Source organism: Sorex araneus, chromosome 3 (genome assembly GCF_027595985.1).
Source record: "Sorex araneus isolate mSorAra2 chromosome 3, mSorAra2.pri, whole genome shotgun sequence".
NCBI lineage: Eukaryota > Metazoa > Chordata > Mammalia > Eulipotyphla > Soricidae > Sorex > Sorex araneus.
In genome coordinates this window covers 108,840,248-108,859,422 of record NC_073304.1, presented here as the reverse complement: position 1 = coordinate 108,859,422, position 19,175 = coordinate 108,840,248, and the positions used below count along the sequence as shown (strand labels likewise).

Here is a 19,175-nt window from a genome sequence, read left to right as displayed (position 1 = left end):
GGTTCTTTTTGTCAGAAACTAATTTTATTCTTCACAGAGAAACAGCCTTTTAGGCTCAGGGCTGAGACTCCTGCCATTTAATACCTTTGTTGATAAAGAGGATTGTGATGATTTGCTCACCAATGAATATGAAGTATGTTTTCTCAGAAGCTTTTGGTCCCTTTTCTTAGAGGTGCTGAGCAAACACTTTTGAAAAGGATCAGGATTGCTTTGTCTTTTGAAAAACTCCACTATCCCTACCTTTTCCCTGTGCTATGAGCAAGGATTATCTTCAGTTAAATCACAGCAAAGAATAGTTGCCATATTTCTTGAGACATTTCTGGGTAAGTGCCCTTTGATGGGAAATCCCCTTCAAATTCAGTCTCCCAGCAGGGGTGGTTCTAGGCTTTGTTGCAGAGCTGGGAGGGGAGCTGCTTCTGGCATGAAGGCATCTTGGAGCCCGAGGCCATTGAATGTTAAGTCTGTGTCTCTAGAGCTAACTACAGAGGCCAGATACAGACTCGCACAGCACTGCAGGAGAGCAGGCAGCTGCTGAGAAGTTTGTGTACTACATAGTAGAACAGACATTTTGGAGCCACTGCATTGAATTAAGTCAGTGCTTTCCTGGCCAAGGCCAGTTGGAAGTTCCATACCGGCTCCAGAGGCCCGTTAGTCTCTCCTGACTCCTGCCAACACCTTCAGGCCCAGGATGTTGGAGTCTGGGATGATGGTGTCAGATGAGAGTAAATAGCATGGTCTCAATCCAAACCCTTCAGTTCCAAATGCTCTTCACAATAAAATCTCTGGCATCTAAGTGTGCCTTTCAGGGTTTCTTTTATCACAGACCAGATCTCAGCGTCATCACTGGCAATTAGATTGTGTCTGTCCATTGTCAAAATAACTACTCAGTGAGGCCAAGGGAATATGGGAAGCCATTCTGGGAAAACAAATCTCTCACTCATTAGATTATATTGGGAATAGTGAAGAGGGAGTTCACAGGATCTCTGCATTTAAAATGTTTCTTCAAGCCAGAAGTAATCCCTGAGCATCTCTGGGTGTGACCCAAAAAGTCAAAAATAGAGGAAGCAATGACATACTAGATTTTGGTGATGAGCAAAATATATTATATGCAGATCTTGAATTATAATGTTGTGTACCTTAAGCCTGTGAATGTCACAAACATGTTGCTTGAATAAAAATTTTAAAAAGAATAAAGCAATGACTACGATAATTTAAAAAAATAAAAAATAAAATGTTTCTTCATCTATTTTTTATCCCATTTGTTTCTTGCAAGGCAGGACAGCAAGCAGCTTCTCCCGGCCTCAGTTTCCCAGTCACTAGTATACTGTTAGCTTGTGGCATGGAGCTCGATGGGCTAGAAGAGTGCGGTCAAGTGAAGAATATTCACCAGCTTTCTAGAAGCAGCAGGTGCAGACCACATACTACTGAGTGTCCAATTGTCATCACACCTGGGGGGCCCAGCTGAGGACATATCTGAGGGAGTCATAGAATCCTTTTTATAGCTTTTGGAATTTATAATTCAATGAAGGAGGACTAGGGGCCGGAGAGACAGGGGCATGGAGAAGGCAGTTGTCTTGCATGCTGTCGACCTGGGTTCCATCCTCTGCGCTCCACGTGGTCCCCCGAGTCCCACCAGCAGTGATCTCTGAGCACAGAGACAGGAGTAAGTCCTGAGCACCTTTGGGTGTAACCCAAATAATAAAACAAAATTTTAAAAAGGAGAAGGGATTTTTTTGGGGGGGTGGACTTAGGGGCATACCCGATGGTTAAAAAGAGTGTTAATGAAGAATAGTAACAGTGGAAACGAAAAGATAAGTAAAGTGCCTGTCAGCCCTTTTACCATATTGATTACCAATCACCTGGACACTCGGGATGTTCGGGATGTTCATGGTTAGCAGCACTCCAGGTTAGGGCAAATGATATGCAGTCGCACACAGACCTATCCAATCAGAACCTCAGTGGGCGGGCACACAGAACTGCCCAACCAGAGCCTCAGTGGGCGGGGCCTAGTAATTACCCTCCCTCTGATTTTGCAAGCAACCGCAACTGGAGCTTAAGCTAGGCTGTTCATGGAAAATAGATGATCGGACACTTTGTGGGCCATGGAATCGAGGTTTAGCAAGGTAGGGAAGTATCCTAGGACCACTGCCGTCTATTACTGGGCTGAAATTCACCGGGTGGTCTGTCTCAGTGATGTCTCAGGGGAGGGATGTTTGGGCCTGAGCGGTGATAAACATTTCTGTGAGGTCAGTGAAGGAGAATGAGTACAGCTCGTGCCCACAAGTCCACCCTACTCCAGTGCAGTTACTTGTGTGGTCCAACTCCCAAGGCAGACAGACTTCGCAGACCACTGTATAAAGAGGCAACTGCTGCGTGCAATTTGAGTGTCTACCTGTAAACACTGAATCTTCTGAATGAAGCTGAGGTTATTAAAGAACCTATAATATGTGTGGTAGCAGCTGTGAGTGGACAAGTCCACTATAGCTTATTGAATCTTGGCTATGAGTCTAATAGATAAAAAATTATTATCTTCATCTTATGAATAAAATATTTGTTTCAAGGGCTTAAGTAATAGAAATCAGGAAGAGATCATGTATGAATGGATGCGCAATGCCAATATCATTATTTCTAACCCTTAAAATAAAATCCTCTGTAATATGTTTTAACTTTAATCTTGTCACGGACAAAATACATGTCCTCCAAACTCTCTGTGTGCAGCCCCGAAGAGAAGCTCATTCTGAACAGGTGCCTGCACTTTACACCCTCACTTGTTCCCAGGGGGCAGGTAAACAGGACCATGAGACAGAAACAGGAACCCCTGCCCCCGGAGCCCTGCTCTGGACAGGCTGGCGGCTTGAGGGCTGTGCATGTTACAGCTTCTGCAGAAGCCATCCACATCCCAGCATTTGTCATGCTCTGATTTCATTTCTTCTCATAAAATACTTTTTTCCTTTATTAACTACAATAAGATAGCAATAATTAAATGATATTAGGGCATTAAGTATAAATTATGAATTTTATGAATAGCATCAGCAAAGGGAATTAAGAGGAAAAAAGGAAAATCTTTTATGATCGTGAAAACCTAGAAGAACAAGTCCAGTGTACCCATAACAGTGTCCTGAAACATGAACCAACAAGAACCCCACTTCCCAGAATGAGCATTCTTTTTATTTTCTTAGTTTCTGGGGCCACCCCTGGCAGTTTTTAGTACACTCACCTAGTTGTGTGCTCAGGTGTAAGTGGTTCTCAGGGATCATATGTGGTGGCAGGAATCGAACTTAATCAGCTGCTTTCAAGATGAGCTTCTTATCTGCTATTCTCTGTCTCCAGCCCACAGTGAGGATGTTCTAGTGACAAGAGGCAGATAACATACTGAAGTCAGCAACAGCACAAATAATGGGCATAAAGAAAAACTAGGTTGGAATTACATATGAGACATCTAGAGCATACAGTGTTATAGAGATGTCATCGCAGGAATTCTGGAAGGATGGCATTGCACCATAAAACTCCACTCTTACACCGTGAGCCTCTCCTGAGGAATAGCTTTCCAGAAGAGGTCCAGCCAGTACAGAGTCCTGGAAACATGCCTGAGGTGTGTGAAATGGTGAGGAGGCCACAGGCTCATGGGGGTGAGATGCAGATGAGCAGAACTGAGATGTAAGCAACAAACTCTTAGGGCATTTTATGCCATGAGCTTTTTCTTTGGGGTGATAAGCCACTAAAGTGTTTGAGCATAGGAGAGACACTGTCTGTCTACATCCCACAGGGTTGCAGTTAGAGGGCATAGGTAGATTCAGGAATACGCATGCCACAGGCAGGTGTAATTATGCCAGGAAAGCAGTGGAGTCTGGGCACAGCCATGGCTCAGTGATAAGTGATAAATGAGGGGTCAGGGCAAAACAGCCACCAGGTTCCAGTTGTTGATGTCAAGAAGGAGAGAAAGGAAGGTATCACTGAAGACAGTTCTGCCTGGGGACCACTGAGGATTCCTAGTGTCCGATAAGCTGGTGGGGCTGATGTTGAGCCTGAGAGTTTCACAGTGCCCAGTGAGATCCAGGTGAAAGAGAGAAGTCATTAATGTCACACAAAGTGATAGTGTTACCCTTTCAGCAATGAGAAAGCTGATGGCAGCACTGACCAGAGCCATTCAGGGCTGCTCCAGAGTGAAGCCCAGGGATATGACCCCATGAGAAGACAGAGACTCAGATGGTGCTGGGCTGTGCTGCTGGACCCTGGGCAGTAGCACTGATGTGGCATGAACATTCTTTGAGTCGGAGGCATGGAGATAGAATACGCAAGAGGAATGTACAGCGCACAGAGGGTCAAGGTTCGTCTGGCTCGAGGTGAAGAGCAACTGCCAGAGGCCTCCTTTTATTCTATTCTTTATCAGTTACATCCTAATGACTTTGTCACAGAGAAAGACTCACTAATGAGGGTACAGACAGTTATAGGATGAGCATTCATCAAAAGAACATCAGGGTACACGTTGTTTTGTCAAAGCTATATTGCAATGATTTAAAATGTCAGAGGAAGATATGGAACTGGACAGTAGGCTCTACAGATTATGTCCCCCACCACCTTGTGGTTGGTTACACGTAGGGCAGAGAAGGCTCAGACTGATACTTGAAGGTCAATCCAGATTAAGGATGTGTAAGAGAGGGGGAAACTGCTGCCTTGTACTGCCAAGATAGTGTATGAGCAGGCGGGTGTATAAGCGCATGCTGTATTTCTCCAGGTCATCGGACTCACAGGTTTTTAGCTTGCCCACTTAGTGACAAGTGGGGCCTTGTTTCTGCTTCCTGCTTGCAGGGCAGCACCCAAAGGCTCATCCTAATGTTCTCTCTTAGCACCATCTCCCCCTTTTAGTTTAGGGCAAATTTTAGCCATCATAGAAAATTGGGCCACCTGTTTATTCTGGCTTCTAGTTTTGTACTGCTTAAACTTCCTATCAGACACATAATGATCAGTACAAGTAGCAGAACACCCATTTATGCAGATCCACCCATCAATCCCTTGATGCTAGTTACAGGGTTGAGGGAGTTTGGTCTATCAGAAATTCCTTGCCATATTTCTGGAGGTCCCAGATTAGGAAGATGGTCCTTAAAAGTACTGTGTAATTTACTTTGCAAGTCCAGGATCTTAGCTATAATATTTTTGTGTGTTAAAAGATGTTTTTTAACCTTCTCCCAAGGAAACTCCATTTCATTATATGGTACAGGGCCTATACAAAATGAAGTAATATTCCAATACATTTCAAAGATATTTGTCAGCAGAGACTAGCTAACTGGTCTCCGAGTAAAGTAAGTTTGTGTAACATCAACTAATTCAGCCTGCAGTTCAGAGTCGATTTGTCTTTGAGCAACCCATAATTTCTCAGAGTTCTCATGCCACTTCTGGATGAATTCTTCTTTCTGTGTTCCTTGCTTCAGGGCCACACTGGGCACAGTTGCTATCACCATCACTGCAATGATCCCCATAATAGCAGCGATGAGCAGATCCAGGAATCTCTTGATCTGTTGGGAGAGATGGACAATCAGTTGTCAAAGCATGCCTGAGGTTAGATACTCTTTCCATGGTCTAGGAAGAGTTACTGGCATCCATACACCTACTCGGGCTCTGAGAAAATATGAACTCTCTACTTCTAGGAGTCTCATAGAAGGGTTAATACACGTATGCATGGAACACTTTCTGTAGGAAATAACTCCTTCAGTTTCCCAATACATAGTGTCATATGATACAGTATCCATATGTTGATCACCTTTGATAGCCGTATCAGGCTTCTTTTTATTCCTCTTTTGTCCATCTGAATAGCATAACTTTTAAGGCTCCAATCCAGAATTTTAATGGAATCATTAATATAAATACTAGCGACTGATCCCCTACAATTTTTCCAAGAAACCCCATGGTACAAATCTTTCACAGCCTCCAGTTTACACGGAGGTATGGCTTGTATAGATGTATTTGTAGCCAATCCAATAGTTTTAAAGCCTATAGCTGAGAACATTAACAGCCTACATTGTCTAGGCTCAATAATAAAGAAATAGCATGTCAGCCAGACCTGATTGGTCATTTGCAGGCAATGGTCTGCTCCACTGCAAACAGACATTCCCTCAATTCCTGTCTCATATTCAGGAAAACTTGTTCCTTTTCCCTCAGGTTTTAGGGGCCTGTGATTGTCATACAGGCTGGGCAGTCAAGAGGTTTCATTATTGTAAATAGGTATCACTTTATCCTTTCAGGACACACCCTCAGTAAAGAGGGGGTCAGGAATGTAAGCCCAGTATGTCGGGTTAATTGTGATGAACTTACGTGTATTCTTGATCAGTTTGAGCCTTTTAGAATTGCACCAAATTTTTTCTTTATCTGTAAAACTAAAGCCTCTTCCCCATCATATGATATTCATGGGGACACATTCATGAGTCACAGGATCCTTATATTGTGTCACTCGGTAATTCTCAGAGGGACTTTCCCTCAAATCAGGAGGATTTTTGTCCTTTTCTTGAATTTTATGACTGTCGCAATGTAATTCAGTAGTTCTTTGAGTTTCAATCAAATTTAAAAAAATCAAATTTTAGAAATTTACCAGTATTCTATATTCCCTCTTTTTGTTTAATGAGCATATCTTTCAGGGTTCTGTTACTCTCTATGACTGGTTGACTGGTGCTGTTGTATAGAATACCTGTAACACGATTAATATTATAGGTCTTAAAAATGAGATAATTTTGTAAGGTGTAAATTGGAATTCCAAGAGACAGTTGAAGCCAATTAATATCCCCTAATAATTTTTGAAAGTTATGTAACATTTTTAGATTATCTTCCTGATTTGTATCTTTTGTAGAATATTTTTAGTTTACCAAACACTTTGTTCTAAGTATTCCAAATGAGGCATTTTCTGGACTTTTTCAGTAGCTATTTGTAAGCTCCAATATACAACTCAAATAGCTACATATGCAGTTTAAGCTTATATTTTTTAAACAATTCTTGGAAATCACAAAATACAGGGGCCTGAGTGATAGCACAGCTAGTAGGGCATTTGTCTTGCACACGGCCAATCTAGGTTCAATCCCCGGCATTACTCTGAGCACTGCCAGGAGTAATTCCTGAGAGCATGAGCCAGGAGTGACCCCTGAGCATTCCCAGGTGTGACCCCCCCAAAAAAAAGTGAAAATCACAAAATATCGAGAAAGGAAACAAAGTTTTAGATTGTTTATATTTATCTTAGTACAAAGATTAAGTATTCGTTCTAGTTTTCTGTTTAATCTCCTATTTTTTTCATAATTCTTGAGACAAAACTTTACTGCCAAAATACTTCATGCTTTAAATTTATTTTTTACCACAAATACATATTTTGTTTTTTGGATATACTCAATTCACTAGTCGTCAGAGAGATGCAGATCAAAACAACCATGAGATACCACCTCACACCACAGAGACTAGCACACATCCAAAAGAACAAAAGCAACCGATGTTGGAGAGGATGTGGGGAGAAAGGGACCCTTCTACACTGCTGGTGGGAATGCCGGCTAGTTCAGCCCTTTTGGAAAACAGTATAGACGATTCTCAAAAAACTAGAGGTTGAGCTCCCATTTGACCCGGCAATACCACTGCTGGGAATATATCCCAGAAAAGCCAAAAAGTATAGTCGAAGTGACATATGCACTTATATGTTCACCGCAGCACTGTTTACAATAGCCAGAATCTGGAAAAAACCCGAGTGCCCTAGAACAGATGACTGGTTGAAGAAACTCTGGATGGAATACTATGCAGCTGTTAGAAAAAATGAGGTCATGACGTTTGCATATAAGTGGATCAACATGGAAAGTATCATGCTAAGTGAAATGAGTCAGAAAGAGAGAGACAGACATAGAAAGATTGCACTCATCTGTGGAATATAGAATAATAGACTATAAGACTAACACCCAAGAATAGTAGAAATAAGTACCAGGAGATTCTTTCCATGGCTTGGAGGCTGGTCTCTCATTCTGGGTAACTCAGGGAAGGGACCACCAAGTAAAATGTGGTTGGAGGTCATGTGGAGGAAGGGTGAGGCGGGCGGAATACAGACTAGAGACTGAACACAATGGCCACTCAACACCTTTATTGCAAACCACAACACCTAATCAGAGAGAGAGAACAAAAGGGAATTCCCTGCCATAGTGGCAGGGTGGGGTGGGGGGAGACGGGACTGGGGAGGGGGGGAGGGATGTTGGGTTTACTGGTGGTGGAGAATGGGCACTGGTGAAGGGATGGGTTATCGAACTTTGTATGGGGGAAGCATGAGCACAAAGATGTATGGATCTGTAACTGTACCCTCACGATGACTCTCTAATTAAAAATAAACTAAAAAAAAAAACTTTTTAGCACTTAGATATTAACTTCCTAACTTCAACACTGGAATCAGCATAATACTGTGGTATGTCTCCATTCCCATCTCACTTGCCTCAGCTGCAGAGGGAGAGCGGCGGGGTTGGGGGCTGCCTCTGCTCAACTGCAAGGTCACTAAAGCCAGAAGGGCAGTTTTTAGCCGTTTGGATTCATTTGTTGTTATTGTTGTTGTTTTTTAAACTTGTCCTGGCTTAGCACTAATACACTGCACATGGGCTCCAGGAGGGAGTGGGGTGCTGGAAGGTAAATGCATTTACTTATTGGATGTCACTTTTTTTTTCTTATATAGTTTCCTATATGTGGTAGTTCAATTAAAATTCATTTAAGGAGTAAGGAAGAATAATTATATATGGTATGTCGAGTCATCCCTTTGAAGAATTTTGTTGTAAACAGGAAGAAATTGTGGTAAAGTAATAGTAGTGTTCACCAATATTGCTATGATTATTATTACTTTTGTCTGAGTGTGAAAAACTGTGTCCTCTCTGCATGCAGTGAAGATGACCCCCTGCAGGCGGGGATGCTGGTGGAAGAGCATTTCTGGGGAGAAGCTCTGGAGCAGGAGGGTGGAGTGCCTGCTTACCCTGTTGAAGGAGACCCAGGCGAGGCTGCGGGTGGCCTCTCAGAGCTCCTTCCTAGACAGCTCAGGCAGCCAGGCTAAAGGAGCAGGTGTTGAGTTTGAAGGCAACAGGAGAAGCCACGAGGTAAGACCTGGGGAGGGCAGGGCGGGGTTTTGATATCTGAGGGAAGCAGGTATCCACTGTTGCTGGACCCCCAGACCTCAGTGGCCACTGTCCTGGTGCACATCCTCAGGCAGAGGGGGTGTGCCAGGATGGCAAACCTGCCCAAGCGGACCTGTAAGCAAGACGCAGGACACAGTGATGGAGGAGAAAGATCAGTTGTGATATGGGGAGGTGGAGTCAGGAGGGCAGGGAGGCTGGGTGTGAGGGAGTGGCAGGGAGCCAGGACAGTGGGCCCCGGGAGGGATGAGCCCCATGAGCTTGCTGTGTGTGGCCCTACCCTTGGGTGAGCACACTGCACACTCACGTTGCTCATGCAACATGCCCCTGTGGAGGATGGCGCTGTCCACATGTTCAGGTGAGAAGTCCCGTGTAGGATGACATTACTTTGTCCTCTCCCCCCCTTGCCACAAGGAGCTTGTCCCAGTTTTTCCTGGAGTTTAGGCTTATCCCAGTCTCACCAAACGCGGGCCGTGAGACAGAACCGCCCCGGAGATCCCTCAAGTGCACACGCCCCTCGGCGTGCTTTAGTTTTTTACAGCTGGCGTGCCTGGGTGGGCTGTCTCACCACCCACGTTCAGTGCTCTGTGACCGCTGTGTGTGCTATCGGTCAAGGGCAGGCGACAGAAGGAAGAAGGCCAAACTGGTTGCTTGATCAGTTTATTTAATTCTCTCTCTCTGCTTCTCTTCCAGCTCTAGATCTCTCTCTGGGTCTGTGGATCTGGCCCCCCAACCCACTCCTACAGCCTAGTTAAATCCCCCCAGCATGAGGGGTTTGGGGCCTACACATAGGTGTGGTCACCATCAATAGGGTTGAGGTTCCTTTCCCTCAGGGCATGCTTCTCCTAGGACTGATTCTCTTTCAGCAGGAGGATCCACCCAAGGGCAGAGTCCCATGAGTGTGTTTCTCCTCTCCTCAGTCAGCAAACATATAAGCATTCATAATATTAATCATTTTGTATAAACACAATAAGAAATGCATTAAAGCTTATAGAATTGCTCTCCAGGGGCCATCTCGATCTCAGACTACAGTGCTCAGGCCAGATCAGTCTTTCCTATCCCTAGCAGGGTCCTAGTCTCATCATTACTTTTGGATCATGACAGCATTTGTCTATGATCAAGCTCTTAACTTATAGTTAAGAATTAGGCACTTTGGCCAGGCCCATCTCGATGCCAGGGTAGCACATAACTCACTGCTTGCCCTGGATCTGTCCCGTCCCTTGTCAGGACCCTGCTTTTGGGGTGCTAGGAACTGAGGGCAACTGAGGCTTAAGTGGAGAAAGCATATGCCTGGGAATGAATAATATTCAAAGCCAATTAAATCCCAAGTTATAAAAGCATAATATTGTCTTCTTATGTCTATACAAAAGGGACATTGCTTTAAAGTAAATTATTCAAAAGGCATAAAGAGGGGAGAAAGGCAATGTTATAATATTCAGTGTCCTAGGAAGGTCTGACCTTACAAATTAGCAGAGTCAGATTAAGGGAAAGTGGATTAATTGTTTTGGGGAAGAGAGCATAGAGAAGTGATTACAAGCTAAACAAAGGAATGGGAGAGATTCAGGAACACTTTGATGGGTGAGACTGGGTAAGCCTAAACTCCAGGAAAAACCGGGACAAGCTCCTGTGGAAAGGGGGGGAGAGGACAAAGTAATGTCATCCTACAGTCCAGCCGCTGCCCCCAGGTCACAGTTTCAACCCAAGTCATTGCCTACTTCTGAGCTGTGCTTGGTGATTGGTTACTGATTCCACCTAAGATAGCCTGTGCCTTAGGGAAACCTGGGTTTTATTCTAGACATGTGGTTCTTCAAAGAAAGACGATAGAACAGACAGAATGCCAATGGATTCTGAAGGAAATAGTGAAATAACAACCCTCATTTTATCTCCTTGGGATATGTCTGGGCTACCCCTATCTGACTCCCTTAGAATTGTATTAATTTATAGAAGAGAGTCCTGAGTAATAGTATATATGAAAGGCACTTACTGCTCTTGAATTTGACTTTTCCCTTACAGCGAAAACATAGTTAAGTGCTTTTTAGGCTATGCCCTTTCTCCTGTAAATAAGGGGCTCTGCAAATTCTGCAGAGGAAGGGAAACAAGGGACTTGGTTGAATACAGGCGGAAAACCATCACTGTTGTAACACTTAAATATTCCCTCCTTCTGCTTCATCATTACCTAGGATAACTATATTGACTGCTCATGACAGGGTACTTGTCAGTTTTTACAAGCCCTTTTCTAGAAAGGACCCAGATCTCTACAATCTCCATCAAGATGTCTCACTTCCTTTAGACTACCAAGTCTAAAGGTGGGTTCTGTTTCTATCATCATGCACTTAAGATCAGTCCTCGGATGTTCTAAAACAGTCAGCCAGGACAACAAAACTTGAATCACATATATCTTTCAGGTTCATAATATCACAATAGGAGGGGTTTCTCTTTTAAAAATGTATATTGTTTAGTGAATTTGAAATGACGGAGCAGAAAAAGCATTGAGGACTTCTAATCATCACTAAGATATCTGACCTCTGCAACTTGAATAAGACTCTTTTTAATCTGCATGTTTATTTTGCCAGTTCTCCTTTGAAAGAGGATTAATCATGACATGTGAAACCTCTTTGAGCATTGTTTCTTTTTTTTTTTTTTTTGCTGGATTTTTTACTGGTTAACTGTTCAAAGAAATTTTAACTTAACAAAGTTTATTTTTAATAAGTTTTATACAATGGTTTTCATACATTGTCATTTGTTAAGAGCAGAAAATCTCTATTATTAACATAAGGTACAAGTTCACATAAATTACTGAGCAGATCCATAAAACTATAACAAAAACAACAAAAGTTTTCAGATAAATGTTGCAAATTTAAGCTATTAAATGAAAAAATACGAAATGGAACAATACACTGGAGAGATGATAATCTATGGTAGTTTGTATTTAAGAAGTTAGAAGTGTTTCCTTCCACTTCACAAAATATATACGTTCCTAAGTAAGTATCAGAGGAAAGATACTAAATACACTTGCTAAATTATAGCCCCAGAAACCTGACAGATGCAAGTACTGAAATCCTTGGAATCATAACCATAGGAAAAAAAAAGAAATGATATATTAGTGTTCAGGAGGTTTCTAAAATTCCAGTTGAGAAAAAATCCAAACAGACACCACAGCATCCCAACCAGGTTTGTGACATTATTTGCATGTTTTCATTCACATATAAGTAATATTTTACAAAAAATTTTTTTTACTATCATAACAAATCTGGAATAAAAATTTTAAGTCTTCAATAAAGTAACACATTTAACCAATGAATCAAGTTTTTGTAATTAGTTAGTAGTGAGTATTTTTTTTCTTTTTGGGTCACACCCATTGATACTCAGGGATTACTCCTGGCTCTGCACTCAGGAATTATTCCTGGCAGTGCTCAGGGGACCATATGGGATAAGGGGATCAAACCCAGCTAAGTCACATGCAAGGCAAATATCCTACCCAAAGTAGAAAGTACCTATCCTAGTATAAAGTATTCTTTTTTTAAAATTTTATTTTATTGAATCACCATGTGGAAAGTTACAAAGTTCTCAGACTTATGTCTCAGTTATACAATGTTCAAACATCCGTCCTTTCACCAGTGCCCATATTCCAATACCAAACAACCCCAGTATACCTCCCACCCCCCACCCTCCACCCCCTCCTGCATAACTGAAAAAATTCACTTCATTTTCTCTTTACCTTGATAACATTCCATATTTCAACACAAAACTCACTATTGTTGTTGGAGTTTCAACACACAACTCACTATTGCTGTTGGAGTTTACCCCCCAAAAATACGGCCCTACTGACAAGGAAGCATTTGATTATTATTTTCCATTGATGAGAATGAAGAGATATGTTTAGGATTTCTGTATTTTAGTAATTAAGTTCAGGGAGATTTATGTTGGAAATTGCATCATTTCCCTTCCTGGGGCAGCATGGGGCTGAGACTTAGTTCACAGTCTAGAGACATGGCTGCAAGCACTTGCTGGGACCAGCAGTAGTGTAGTTGGACTCTGGATCTTGGTCCTTTGGCAGCAAAGCGGCCGTGCAAAGGCATGGCCACCCGGGTCGAATCTCAGCAAAGCGCGAGCTGGTATTGGCCCTGTCCTGAGACTGCCCAAGCGTCCCACTGTTTCAAGTTCAAAACACATTTTTTTTCCTCCTTCCCACACCACCAAGTTCATACCTGCTTAAAAGTCCCATAATATGGTGGATGCCATGCTGCTTCTTCCCCCAAAAGGGAGAAAAACTGAGGAAGAAGGATATTTACCCTCCTGGCCAGCATGGGGCAAAGGCTTAATTCACAGTCTAGAGACATGGCTGCAAGCACTTGCTGGGACCAGAAGTATTGTAGCTGGCTCTGGATCTTGGTCCTTCAGCAGCAAAGTAGCCGTGCAAAAACATGGCCACCCGGGTCGAATCTCGGCGGAGTGCAAGCCAGTATTGGCCCCGGCCCGAGACTCTGAGCATTATTTCTTAATACTCGACATATAGATTTTTTCCTTCTTTGCTTCTGGGTCTTTGTTCTATTTAACCCCCACCCATACAGAATAGGTCAGTGGCATTTAACTCATGTGGTTTCTGTGTTCTCATCCTGCCCCCAGACCTGTCAGATGGATGCAATGATCACCTTCCTTCCTTTTGTTTACACACTTAGTCGTCCACATTTAATGGGTCTTGACCTCTGTACTTGTAACCTGCGTAGGGGGAAGAGGAGCTAGAACTCTTGGACTAAGGTCTGCTGGCTCCCTAGGACAATGGCCTGTAACAAGGTTGGGGTGCTAGGGCTATCCTTAGAGGCACATACCCAGGCCAACAAACAAGAAAAAAGAGAATGGGTAGAAGGAGGGAAGGGAAGGAAACAATGGGAAAGGAGGGAAAGAGGAAGGAGAGGAAAACAGAATGAAGAGGGAGAGGAGCAGGAGCGGGGAGGGGGGAGGAGTAGTGTCTTATCCTACCAACCTTCACTTTCCCGGCATAACCAGTGACGCTTCTCACAGGATTCTCTGGGCAGGATTTCCTACAACAGTGGAAGGGACCAGAGGAGGACTTTTGGACCATTGCTCCCACAGGTAGTACGGGCAGTCCTCCCTAGAGTCAGGGCAGCCAGGCAGGACAAGCCCAGAGGGCAGAGCCTGATAAACTGCCCTCCCTGCCCCCGGTCCCACCAGAAGTGGTCTGGCCCAGGTCGTCTTGGAAGCCAGAGCCCTGAGCTAGACACGGTGGCATCTGACTACTGGAGCACTCCCTTAGTTCACCTTGTAACAGAAAGGGCTAGAAGTCGAGCATGTAGGGGCTGGAGGGATAGGAGGAGTAGGGCATTTGCCTTGCACAGGGCCAATCCGAGTTTGGTAGCTGATACCCTGTGTGGAAAGCACACTGCCAAGTGTGGCCCCAGACTCTAGCGACAGCCCCAGCTCGGCACTCAGTGACCACAGCCACGTCTTCTATAGGATTAACCTCCTTGCACAGCTGTATTACTTTCCCTGCCTTAGTTTGCTTTTTAAGACTTTAATTCTTTCCCTCTACCTAGGCATTTATAAGACCTATGATGAATGTAACTGACAATCTTATCTTTTGTTAGGTCTCTAAGGGAAAATTTTCAACATTTCATTATTAAGTAGGATGTTTTCCATGACTCATTTATAACTCATGAATAGATGTTGAATGTATTAGATTATTTCTGTGCAAAAGAAAATAATGAATGCTTTCTTTAATCTGAAATATGGAAAATTATATTTCATTGCATGTTTTGTTTGGAAGTCACAACACCTGCTGATGCTGTGATACTCCCAGATTTTTGCTTGGGGGTTGCTCCCAGCCATTATCAAGTGGACCATGTAGGTCCAAAGACTGAACACAGGCCAGTCCACATGATAAGCATGTGGTCAACCTGGAGGGTTAAGTCCTTGGGGGGCTGGAGCAATGGCAGTGAGGGCATTTGCCTTGCATGCAGCCAACCCAGGTTCAATCCCCAACTTCCCATATGGTTCCCTGAGTACTGCCAGGAATAATTCCTGAGTGCAAAGCAGGAGAAAGCCCTGAGCATCACCAGGTGTGACCCAAAGAGTCATACCCTCCCCCCCAAAAGAGTTTATTCCTTGACCCCTGATTTGACAGTGTTAAACCAACCTTGCATTCACAGAAAAACCATAATTAGTTGTATGTTTTAGATGTCAATTTTTTACATTTTTGTTTTGCTTGGAAATTTCATATCTAGGCTCAGAGAGACTACTATTTTTTCTGGCAATTTCTTTTTCAAGTTTGGTAGCAGAATACTAGTTATAAATACTTCCATTTTTCTACTCTGAAAATTTGTGTAAATTGAAATTATGTGCTTGTTAAATCATTGGTAATTCTCACTGGTGAAGTTACCTGGTCCAGAGATTTTTTTTTACTAAAGGATTTTTAAATTGCAGGTTAAGTTTTCTGTGATGCTTTGAATACTGTATACTGAATTTTGAAAAAGTTGTATTTTTCTAGAATTTTGTCATTTTCATATAAATAATAAATGTTATTAATATTTTAAAGTATAAACTAATCCTTTTATTTTTGAGGAATATAAATAAAAAGGTGCATGGATGCATGAATAGATGAATTGATAGCAGGCAGATAAACACAGAAGCTTTAAAAAAGACAAGTGTTGTTTTCTATTAGTATTTCTTTATATAAACACACAATCCACTTGCTTTGTTTCTAATTCTTTACTGAATCTATAACCAACTTGAATAACTACTTTTGTCAAAAGAACATTCTTTAGAATCTCTACTGTGAAAATGCAGGTTGTAAATTGTCTCGTGTTGTTTGAAAAAAAGTGTTTTTATTACTTAAATCCTGCAGTTGTTTTCATAAGGTATAAAAGTCTGATTGATAGTTCCAACTTTGTACTGAAAATTCTGTAAAAACCGTTTACCAGAGGTTTAATAGGTTATAATAAGCTCTTTTAAGTTTATCAGCTCTAAAATTTCTTTGTTTCCTCTTTCTCACATCTGCAGAGTTCATTGTATAATAGTCAATTACCTGTCAATATTTTCAGACTTTGTAATTCCCTTGAATGTAGGAAGCAGAGCTATTTTATATCTGTGACTGATCTGGGGTGATAGCACAGCAGGTAGGGTGTTCGCCTTGCACATGGCCTACCTGGGTTCATTCCTTCACCCCTCTAGGAGAACCCAGCAAGCTACCTAGACTGTCTCACCCACATGGCAGAGCCTGGCAAGCTACCCGTGGTCAATATGCCAAAAACAGTAACAAGTCTCACAATGGAGACGTTACCGGTGCCCGCTCGAGCAAATAGATAGAGCGATGGGATGACAGTGACAGTGACAGACTGATCATCACAGTATATGCGAACTCTAATTGCTGTGTTGTGTCTCCCTGCTCTCACTTTGACATTTCCCTGGATATATTTTTATTTTCTGCTACTCATTTTTGTTGCTTTTGTTACCGTGCAATGCTCTGCTCAGGGTGCTCAGTAGGCACTAGATCCACATCTGCGAGTGGTGGGGGTATGATGCGTTGCAAGGGATCAAACCCAGGTTCTCCCACACTTGCAAGACCTGTGTTCTTACCTTTATGCTACATCCCTGGCATCAGACATTGTTTGTTTACTTTTTGCTTTGTTGGGTTTGAGTCAGTTTTTGTTTTTTGAGCCACTGTGATGTATACCATTCATGATAGGCATTTGAAACAAAATGCTTTGGGTTTTCAGAAGCTGTCACCTGTCTTTCTAAACAATTATCTCATAAAAACAAAGCATTGTTTCATGTGATTGAAACCTTGCTGTTATTGAAACTTTATGGCAAGAGTGATAGTCTTTCTAAAGGTTTGCTATTCCTTTCATCTCAAGGTTGTGCACTTAGAAGAGATATGTTACATGAAACTGATCATTGTGTCTTCCATGCACTGCAGGCTGGCTAGTGTATTTTTTTATCTCCCTTTTTTATCCTCAAGCTTTTTATAAATGTCCCTTGATTGACAGTATTGAATTAAATACCACTCAGTGAATACATCTCAGACACTAGCATATTCATAATTAGCAATAGATTCAACTGATTTTCTCACCAGAGACATAGGTCTTCTAAGGGAACAGAGACGGAGATTGAGGTGGCTCTTTAAGGTAACTATGAAAGACTCAGATCGTTTCTGGAGCTGGGGGAGAAAGGCCTGGCAGAAGATGTCCCAGCCCCAGCAGGTATGGAGTGGTGAAGAGGACTGAGAATATACCAGAGGAAGAGTGGGTGGGAAGGACTGGAACAAGCCCACCTCAGCTTCTCCATGTGAGTTAGTTATAAATTAAAGTTATGGGAAGGAAATTGTGCAGCCCCAAGTATCCACCAGGCACAGGAACAACAGTGACTATGGATAAAAGAATTGAAACACATCCCTAGAAGAATGGGCCCAGGATGCTTCATGGATAGATTCTTAATTGTAACAAAATGCAGTGGCGTCATGGTAGCTATCAAAGGGATCCAGAGAGATCCCCACCCTCTATTCTCCCTCCTTTTTTTCTCTTCCCTCCTTTTATCCCTTCCCTTTTTTCCCTCTCTACCCCCATCTACATGTCCATATGTCTATCTAAATGCTGATTGTAGCTTCTGAGAGCTGTTTTGCAACTGCTAGTTTTAAACAATTCCATATGAATATTAATGATCTGGTGCAGACAAGACAAATCCAATTTTTGATCTATTTCCCCGCCTCTGGAATCTATTCCACAGTTAAGTTACTGATTTTAACTTGTTTCTTTATGTAGAAGAACAAATATATCATGTCTGCTTTGTTCCCCCAGAGTATCCTGGGCAGATTAATTTTTTCACTTTTAGGTGATGAATTGTCTCAGTAATTAGTGTCTTGATTTCAAAATCATTTGTCTGTATCAGTGAAACCCACATAACAATACTTCAAGTGCAGAGCCCAACCATGCCTGCATGTTCAAAATTGAAGGTTAAAACAGGCCATTTATTAAATTTTGCAATCCCCCATCTGTCCCTAGGACTTGCCTAAGATGACACTTCCAAAGGGGCAATCATTCTGTGTTTAGATGATGTGTCTAGAGCCTCAGAACGTGGGTTTGTTCATGTTTCTTTTCCTCCCTCTTAAGATCAAGGCCCTCTGCACCCTAAAAATTAAAGAGGTATTTTGGTGCCAGGAGCTCTTTGTTTCCCTCAGTGACCTTCTGCTGCTGGCCACCACTGAGTCACGCTTACTAGGACTGAGTTCAGCCTTCCTCGAACCTTTCTAGGAAACACATCCAAGCAGAACACTGGCAGGTGACAAAGGGTCGCCTCAGACATGTGTAGGAGCCGCAGCAGAATAACTTCCTGTACAGTCACATGGCATTACTCAGGTTTCTGGGCTCTTTGTGCCGGGGATGCGGCTGTCTTAGGGTGGTCAGTGTTTGCCCACTCCCTCCTGCACTAGGTACAGGGTAAGGCTTCAGATCTGACTTGCTATTCAGAGCACCGTTTTAGTTGGAGGATGCTGATTTTATATGTCACGACCTACAGATATATTGATGCAAACCAGATGTACATATTTAAGAGTGCTTATGATGAGTCATGGTTGCTAAATACATTATTAGTTTTCATGGAAATCTAGGGCCAATTTTGATTTCTCTCTGGCATTTCCATTTGAGATTGACACAAGGTAATAATATCCTTCTTCCTGACATAAATCCTTTGCTAGCTCCAACATCCATCAGGCAGCTATAGATGTAGATATTTTAAAGGTGTCTATAATGTTGTCATGTGCACTTCCACCATAAAAAGCCACACAGTGAGAAATGGGGAACATAGGGCCTGGCTTCACCACTGCAGAGATAGCAGCTAAAACACTGCCTTTTAGCTTCCTTGATCTACTTTAGGATTTTTCTGGCACTTTTAGAATTTCGGTAATCTCAGACATAGAACATAACAGATCCTGAATGTAGAACTAAAAATTTCCCATAGCAGACTATGTGCCATGCTGACCTGCAGAGCGTCTGTTGTCTACTCCTTGTGTTTCTTTCTCCTTTTATCTCCTTTTAGACATGG

General features: G+C 42.5%; 1 protein-coding gene across 4 annotated transcripts in view; it reads left to right on the top strand.

Annotated features, from left to right (window-relative positions):
- The window catches only part of SYNDIG1 (synapse differentiation inducing 1), a 203,333-nt gene that overhangs the window by 142,398 nt on the left and 41,760 nt on the right, over positions 1-19,175 (top strand). Inside the window, exon 4 of one of the 4 annotated variants that reach the window (XM_055131846.1) lies at positions 8,878-8,895. The exons of the other annotated variants lie outside the window; for them this stretch is intronic. Coding sequence (XP_054987821.1) covers positions 8,878-8,880 — 3 coding nt within the window. The 3' untranslated portion in view covers positions 8,881-8,895. Of the gene's footprint in view, positions 1-8,877; positions 8,896-19,175 lie in introns of those variants that run through there. 4 annotated transcript variants of the gene reach the window in all.